At 40.9% G+C, this 8,627-nt stretch overlaps 1 protein-coding gene across 2 annotated transcripts; it reads left to right on the top strand.

Annotated features, from left to right (window-relative positions):
- The first annotated feature begins 3,621 nt into the window (after positions 1–3,621).
- Positions 3,622–8,193, top strand: nt5e (5'-nucleotidase, ecto (CD73)). 2 transcript variants are annotated; one of them, XM_084699781.1, is made up of 9 exons: positions 3,622–4,202; positions 4,730–4,952; positions 5,102–5,290; positions 5,591–5,788; positions 5,881–6,035; positions 6,142–6,250; positions 6,405–6,554; positions 6,812–7,012; positions 7,242–8,193. In XM_084699781.1, the coding sequence occupies exons 1-9, from the start codon at positions 3,891–3,893 to the stop codon at positions 7,400–7,402; spliced, it is 1,698 nt and encodes a 565-aa protein (XP_084555907.1). In that variant the 5' UTR covers positions 3,622–3,890; the 3' UTR covers positions 7,403–8,193. The 2 variants fall into 2 exon arrangements, with proteins under 2 accessions (XP_084555907.1, XP_084555908.1); XM_084699782.1 differs by lacking the exon at positions 3,622–4,202 and adding an exon at positions 4,212–4,636.
- The last annotated feature ends 434 nt before the right edge of the window (positions 8,194–8,627 follow it).

The raw sequence follows: 8,627 nt of genomic DNA, 5'->3' as shown, positions 1-8,627 counted from the left end.
GCAACCTTTTAGATACAGAGCTGCTGTTGCTTAGTCACAGGATACAAGGCTTTTATTCTGTCTGCATCAGCTTTAATGACGCCAAACTTAAGGGTTAGGTCAAACGTATTGTAAATTGTGTTTCTTTATTTAGTATGTTTTGATGGGGCAAGGATTCTTGCCAGGTTTCAAACCCACACACGCATTGCGATTTTTTTCTTTAGAGAGTTTCACACATCACAAGCCATCAGCTACCCTGTACATTCCATAACAGGAATTACTACTTAACACAACCTTCACTAATTGTCTATTTATTGTCTTGTCCATGTGTAATTAAAGGACCTTAATGCAACAAATGGCTCATTAAATGATGAGCTTCAACTGTGATGGAGCAGGGTCTTCATTCCTTACCATCTACTGCCCCCTTGTGGGTCAAAATATATTTGCGTAATTCCAGTTATCACCAACTTCAGATTCCATTGCATTTTAACAAATTTTTTTTTTTTTGTTTTTTTTTAACATAATTGTCAGTCATGGAGTAGGTATATAGGCTTATTCACAATCCCTACATATGAGTTGTTATGGAAATGTTGAAATGCACGATTGTTGGGGATGTTTATTCACATATAATAAAGCTTTGATTTATTTAGATGCTTTGCATGATACTTCTCAGCCATAAAACAGCTTCGAGAAAAGATCATCCCTGCTGACCATCCATAGGTTTTAACAGGGGTCTCACCTAGTAAATACAAGTTTAATAAAACTGAAATGTCAAAATGTCAGAGAACTTTCAGAAAATGCTGGAAACACACTGAAGTTGTTGCTCTGTCGAGACAAAGTTCAAGTTCAAGTCTTTTATTTTTCAGGTACACAGAACAACACAAGGTCAGACTGGGCACTGAAATTCTTAAGACAAGACAATGCAATGAATGAATGAATTGATCCTCCTTGATTTCAAAAATAAACAGATAAAGACAAATTCTTCTGACTTCAGACATTCAATCATAGAAAATTCCACCACACTATGCTGAGCTTAAATAAGTGAAACTTCCTAAATATACAGATACAATAAATAATCAACTATACTAACCCTAATACTGAAACTTCCTAAATTACAGATAACAATAAATAATTGACTATACTAACCCTAATACTAAAACTTCCTAAATTACAGATAAAAGTAAATAATACACTATACTAACCCTAAATGCACATAAAACCTATTTCAACCCTATAACGTATTCTAACCTAAGTGGAGTACAGTACAATAGTGCAGAATTGCAGGTCAGTGACCATGTCAATGACCATACAGGAGCCTGGTGGCGAGGTACAGTGAGGTACAGTAGTGCAATGTTACTGATAGTGCAACCAGTAGCTGAAAGTGACAGTGTATAAGTGACTAGTGTGCAGTGAATCATGTCCATATTAGTGTCCATTCAGAAGCCTGATGGCCCTTGGGTAGAAACTGTTGTCCAGTCTGCGTGTGCGCGACCGGATGCTGCTGTAACGCCTGCCAGAAGGCAGCGGGGTAAAGATACTGAAGGATGGGTGGTAACAGTCTCTTAGAATCCTGCCAGCTTTCCTGAGGCAGCGTGTGTGGTTGGTGTCCTGTAGGGCTGGGAGCTTCCTGCCGATGATGAACTCAGCAGAACGGACCACACTACATAGGGCCTTGCGGTCCCTGTCAGTGCAGCTCCCATACCACACTGTAATACAACCAGTCAGAATGCTCTCTATAGTGCATCTGTAAAAGTTAGTGAGGATGACTGAGTCCATACCAAACTTCTTCAGCCTCCTCAGGAAGAAGAGGCGCTTACGGGCCGATTTGACCACCTTGTCTGAGTGACAAGGACAACATCCTGGGGTCTCCTTACAAGAAGCTCTGTACGGGTAAATCCCACTTATACCAAAACAGAAAGGAAACTACTTGAAGAAAGTCACAGTATAATTATCTATTCTACATGTCTGCGGTGGCAGCTATATTTATGGTTATAATGAATAACCATGACTAACCTCTTCCTCTTGTATTGAGTAACCAATGACTTCATAACACACCCAGTGTTTAACTCCACCTCTCTCTCTCTCTTGCTCCAAGGGGAAGGGTGGTGATCTGTGGATCCCAGTGTAAACTACTGTTACACAATTCAGTAGAATAATGTCTTCACACTGGGTGTGTTCTTCATGTGTCACTACTGAAATAGCGTGCTTTGGAGTGTCTTCATCAATCCACAACTGTACCTGTGTTTGAATGTAGTTTAGAGTCAGAGAAGGGGGAACACCGTATTGTATTGTTTAAAAGAAAGTAACGTTCTTGGTTTTGATCAAAAACACTCTCGAGAAGTGTGTATCTTTTTGGGGATTAAAAGCATCTATTCAAAGCAGGGACATGTTTGTTACACATTACTACCTTGATATGTAGTATCAATGTATTCATTTCTATCCCTGCCTTCAAAGAAGCCATTTCACTCATCCTCACCGATTTCTGTAAATGCGCTCTCACCTTTTAACCTCTACCCTCAGTATTTGTTGTCCTATTCATCCCCATGGTTTGTCATTATGATCTGTTGCCACCTGTCTAGTTTTGTCCTACTGTTGCACCAATGTTGCCTGCTTGGTTTCTCAACTGCCTGTGTCCTCTGTTCATTCCTGCCAGTGTCAAGCCATAGCATGTCTTGATTGTGGTTGTTGTTTGGTGTAAGTAGTCTCTGTGTCTTGCTTTGTGTTCTTGCTTTTAACATTTGTATCCTCTCTGATATGTACTAACATTTTTATCCTATCTGATATGTACTAATGCCCTTAGTTTAACCTGTTTGTTTTTGTAGCTTTTGTTGTTGTTTTTTCTTCTGTATGTTGTACTGCTGTGGTTGTGTGTGGTTGTGTGTGGTTGTGTGTGGTTGTGCTTTTTAACCTGAACTTTTGTCCTCAGCCCCCTTCACCTCTCCCTCAAAAAGCTTCTGCTTTTTGCCAGGCCATCTTTGTAAATAAGAATTTTGTTCTTCATGATTCTGCCTGGTTAAATAAAGGTTAAATACAATAAAATACAAAATGTGTGTTTCATGGTTGATGTGCTTGTCTAAATATAAATTAAAACTCAATGTTGCATATTTTGTAGTATTAACAGAGAGCAATTTATCACTGCAGAAGAGTAGTAGCAGTGTGTTGTAGCTCAGTTTAATTCTTAATTCTCAGAATATTTCTTAATGAACGATTGTGAAGGTGTTTTCGAAAGGGAGGACTGGGTTGAGAGATGATCACATGAACCTAGAACGTGTGTCTGTCTGTTGCTTGATTTGGCTTATCTAGAGATCCAAGCTCTGTGTGAAGTTGAAATTTGCCTGATGTATTGCTCAGGAGTCAGGGACTTGCAGCGTCATGTGGTTGACCATTTGTAACGCTAATAAAATATTCCTAATCAAATATATAAAGGCGCTTGCCCAGTGAGCTGCAGTCAGCATGGAGCCGTGGTCCGCCAACTGCCAATGCTTTAGCTTTTTCACAACACTGCTCGAGCATTCACCGGCAACGTGGCTGATTACTGGCTCTGTAGAGTGCGCCGTCTATGCGCACGATATGCAATGGGATAATAAATATCCTATCAGGGAATTTGAATTTGAGTCCACTGGGCCTTCCATAAAATTGTGCCATAGCTGCCAAAAGGCACTGCCTTCGCGAAGGCTACTCCGCCGACGGGCACTTCACGTAAACACACCGCATCAGTTTTTTCTAATAGGTCGACGTAGTATGCGTGGCCAATATATAGGCTACTGTGAACAATTTTGTCAGTGAGATAATGCGCTGACATAAAATTTTTGCGAGAGACAGGAGGAAGCTTACACTCACGCCGTCTCTTGACGTCAGTTTTGAGGCAAAGAAGAAACAAAAAGACAGTAAAATTGCTCTGAAACAAGAAGATGAAAGAACTTCGGTGCTTGGTTTACTTTTGCATCTGTGTTTCGGTAACAGCATGGGATCTCACTTTGCTCCACACCAACGACGTACATGCCAGAGTTGAAGAAACAAATATCGATTCTGGAAAATGCACTAAGGGGTCGTGTTTTGCTGGTGTGGCGAGAAGATTTTCTAAAATAAAAGAAATCCGTAGCAGAGAGCGGAACGTGATGCTTCTAGACGCTGGTGATCAGTTTCAGGGAACCGTTTGGTTTAATGTTTACAAGGGTGCGGAGGCTGCACATTTTATGAATAAACTCGGATACGATGCAATGGTAAACAATTTATGTCCGTTAGACACGTGATTTTTGTGTAGTCTTTAAGATTTAATAGGCTACGTTTTAAGATAATTACCATACGTTAAAAAATGTAACATTTAAGAAAATATGGAAGTAGCTAGCTTAGCCTACAATTTATAGAATAGTCACTACAGTTTGAAAGTAGGTTAAAAAACATACGTAGTATAATTGTAAATAGTCAAATAAATCTCCCAAAGTAAAACGCATAGACAGGCTATCATAAGACTTGTATCAATATCGTTTTGTTTGTTTAGATGTTTGCCTCTGAAATACATCACTGCATCGGTGGATCTCCCTCTTTAGACTGTGGGTGTCATTGTTTTACTAATATTGAAAGGACAGTTTGTTTTCTTAGTAATGTCCAGGGAATTCCGCATGGAATCTTTGACGTCCGATGGGAGGTACCTGAGGTTAGAGACTAGTCTAGACAGATGCTCAAACCCCATGTTCCATAGATGGAACACAATTTGGCGAGTGGGGCATCATTTGTTTTTGTGTTTTAGGCTCTTGGGAATCATGAGTTTGACAACGGAGTGGAAGGACTGATCAAGCCGTTCCTGCAACAAGTGCAGTGCGCTGTTCTCAGTGTGAACATCAAGCCAGATGACAAACTAGCCCCGCAAATGAGCGGTCATTTCTTCCCGTTTAAGATATTTGAAGTAGACTCTCAAAAGGTGGGTGTGGTGGGCTACACGTCACAGGAAACCCCTGCTCTGTCACAGCCAGGTACAGTAAATCACCTGTTTCTCTTTATGTCAGAGTGCTTCTGAAACTAGTTCACACTTTGTTCAGTACTATCTCCTTGCTTCTGTGTGGGTATTTCTTTACATAGAAGCCTTTTAGTGATGCAGTAGTGTCGTTTATTTTTGCTACAGGTCCAAATGTACAGTTTCAGGAGGAGGTAAGTGCCATGCAGAATCAGGTGAACAAACTACTGTCTCTCGGAGTAAACAAGATCATTGCCCTTGGCCACTCTGGTTTTGCTATGGACCAAGAGATTGCCAGAAGGGTGAGGGGTGTGGATGTGGTGATCGGAGGACACAGCAATACTTTCTTATATACGGGTAGGCCTTGCTTCACCATAGTCTGTTTTTCCTCATAACAAATGTTACCCCACTGAAAAACCTGAAAACTGTTGTGATGTCAAATCTCACTTTTGGATCTGACGGTTTAAAAAGTAGAAATGGCAAATAAAGAAGATCACGTTCACAAGTATAAACTATTTTGCCTTTTTCATCTGTTGCAAAAGTTACAGGTTTCTTTGTATTTTTTTCAACCAAGATTTGTTTTTTGTAATATTTGTGAAGAACCAGGAATCCTCAACAGTAACAGTAAAAAAACTAAACCCCAGTTTGTTATGACAGGGCAGGCGCCTTCCTCTGAGGTCCCAGCTGGGCTTTACCCTTTCATGGTGAAATCTGAAGATGGACGCGATGTCCCTGTTGTGCAAGCCTACGCTTTCGGAAAATATCTGGGTTACCTCAAGGTGACCTTTAGCGATAATGGCGCCGTCCTTCAGGCCACAGGCAACCCTATCCTGCTGGACAGCACAGTACCAGAAGGTTGGAAAGGAGCTCCTCATTTACCTATTCATCTGAATGTGTGTGTATGTGGTCTAGCAGATAACTTGACCTTAGTTTAAATTCCTCTTAAGATCCTGATATTCTTGCTGATGTTCAGGAGTGGAAGAAGAACCTGGCTAACTACTCCTCCCAGTATGTGGGTCAAACCCTGGTCTACCTCAATGGCACGTTTCAAGAATGTCGATTTCGCGAATGCAACCTGGGTAATCTGATCTGTGATGCCATGGTATGTGCTAGAAATACATCTCACGAAAACCACCAGGAACTTTTGCATATACTTCTGTATTCTTATCATCATGAAACCTTGGTGAAACCATATTTTCCCACTGTAGGTACACCACAACATCAAATATGCAGATGAGCTCCAGTGGAATCATGTTAGCTCCTGCATCTTCAATGGTGGAGGCATCCGAACATCTATCGATGAACGCAGTCGAAATGGTGCGTTCGCAACTTCGCATATGCGTGTGTGAGAGATAGAGAGAACAAGAGAGAGAGAGAGAGAGAACAAGAGAGAAAGAGAGGGAGGAAGAAACTGTGACCAAGAGAAGGAGGGAGAGTGTTCAAAACAATCCAAAATGTTTTGTCTTTTCAGGTTCCATCACAATGGAGGACCTTATCTCTGTCTTGCCGTTCGGAGGCACCTTTGACATGGTGCAGATGAAGGGCACCACGCTGCTCAAGGTGTTTGAGCACTCGGTCAGAAGATACGGCGGCAGCACAGGAGAGTTCCTCCAGGTGTCAGGTAGCTCCCTGAGCTCCAGCTCCTCTTCATACAATATCCTCAAAATACAACAGTCGGACAACACTGTACAGACTGGACTGGCGTCGGTTTTGACTTTGAACAGATTGATTATAAAAGCAGACATTTCAACGCGATCGACACACACAAATTAATCATTTACCATGCATACCTCATGAGCGCGACTGCATACATTGATGTTCATAGATGGACATGCTGTAACATTGTTTGAAAAGGTTTAAGTCATTTCTACCCAAAAGGTTTCCATGTGGAATACGACATATCAAGGGCTCCGGGCGAGCGAGTGAAGAGTGTCAGTGTCCTGTGCACCAGCTGTCGCGTGCCCATCTTTGAACCCCTGGATCCCATCAGGCTGTATAAGATTCTCCTGCCTTCATACCTGGTGGAAGGAGGAGATGGCTTCTCTATGATTAAGGAGGAGAGGCTGAAACATGACAGTGGTAATTACTTGTTGTGACTCAAAGTTCCTCATACAAACTTAAGTGTCGAGTCATAACTCTTGTTTTAGTTTTAACAAGGAGAGGTTTTTTATAAACAAGTGTTTTTGTGTCACACCCCAAAAATATTTAACAGTTCTATTTGTTGCATATTTTCTGTGCTTTTTGATACTGTGTCGACAGGACAGTTTCGTAAACTGTTAAATCCAGAAGGTGTGTAACTGTGCTTTAGGTGATCTGGACATTGCTGTTCTGGCCAGCTACATCTCAGAAAGGAAGAAGGTTCACCCTGCTGTGGAGGGAAGAATCAGGATATTCACCTCGTCCGGTGGAAGGTCTGGGTCCATGCTCCTGCTGGTTGTGGTAGGACTGCTCCTGACTCAAAGCCTCTAACGTTTTATCTCAGCAGAATTTGTTAACGAAGCTCACTTTCAAATAGTTTCATAGCATCTGTGTAGAATATGTCATAACTATGACCATGTCTGCGTCATTAGGACACGAGCAATAGGAGCAGAATGTATCTGAGCTCTGTGCCACTAAATATCCATGGACATAAGAGGTAGGCATGTCTCTTCAAGCTGAATGTTCATAAACATTCTTAAACATTTACACAGATATACCTATTTGTTTTAGCTTCACTGTTAAAAGGAACTATTTTACAGCAAGAAATCATAAATTATTTACCCTATGTCCCAATTTATTACCAAATTTATTTTGCTTGAAATGTAAAAACACATGGAAAATGTATTGCAAGACCAATGTATGTGTGTTACCTGTGAACACCATGCATGTGAAAAATGTTTTCTGAATTACATTTTTTTTTTTTACCTCAAATGAAATGTTCCCATCTGTGACTGTGTTTAAGCATGACCTGGTGAATGTTGTGTTCATAGACATAGTTACAAAGTTATAAAGTAACTAAACAACTTTGATAAGACTGTTTGGAAACAAGTGTTTTTCAGGAAACAATAAGGTGAGGCAGACTTAAAGTCAAGGAAACAGTGTATTTTATGGCACTAAAACAATGTCATAATCACATGCTACAATGACGGACAGGACAAAATAACCATTGTCAAACCCAAATTAAATTATTAAATTACATTTATTTTGGACAGACTATTTACAGTGTGGTGTATTGTACTGTACTGTAGTGCGTCTGTAAATAATGGAAATAAAGTCCCTCTCTACCACGTGTTTGAGATTGTGTCTCACAGGGCGTTATGGGAAACCTTTCAGAGGACAACGTCTCCTATGTAGCCTGATCTCACACACAACAGACTTGGATTCTCAGGGGGAAGTCATTAGTCTCCTGAAGGCTATCTCATGGCTCCAGTAGATCTGTTGTGCTGCTGTTTACCAAATACTTAACATCATTAGAGAAACACTGGATTGACTAAGATTTAATTGACTGGAATAAGAAAGATGGAAATTGTAGCAGGTCATAGTCAGGGCGCTGACTGTAGCAGGTCATAGTCAGGGCGCTGACTGTAGCAGGTCATAGTCAGGGCACTGACTGTAGCAGGTCATAGTCAGTTATTTGGAAGTCTGAAAGGGACACCCTTCGCTATGAGGGAAACGTTACCGGTTTACTTCTGTAAAACGTGTTCCTCTAATCAAT

This window comes from Hypomesus nipponensis, chromosome 6 (assembly GCF_054491055.1).
Source record: "Hypomesus nipponensis isolate SF chromosome 6, ASM5449105v1, whole genome shotgun sequence".
Taxonomy (NCBI): domain Eukaryota; kingdom Metazoa; phylum Chordata; class Actinopteri; order Osmeriformes; family Osmeridae; genus Hypomesus; species Hypomesus nipponensis.
The sequence above is the reverse complement of the archived record's forward strand: the minus strand, read 5'-3'. Positions and strand labels throughout refer to the sequence as shown.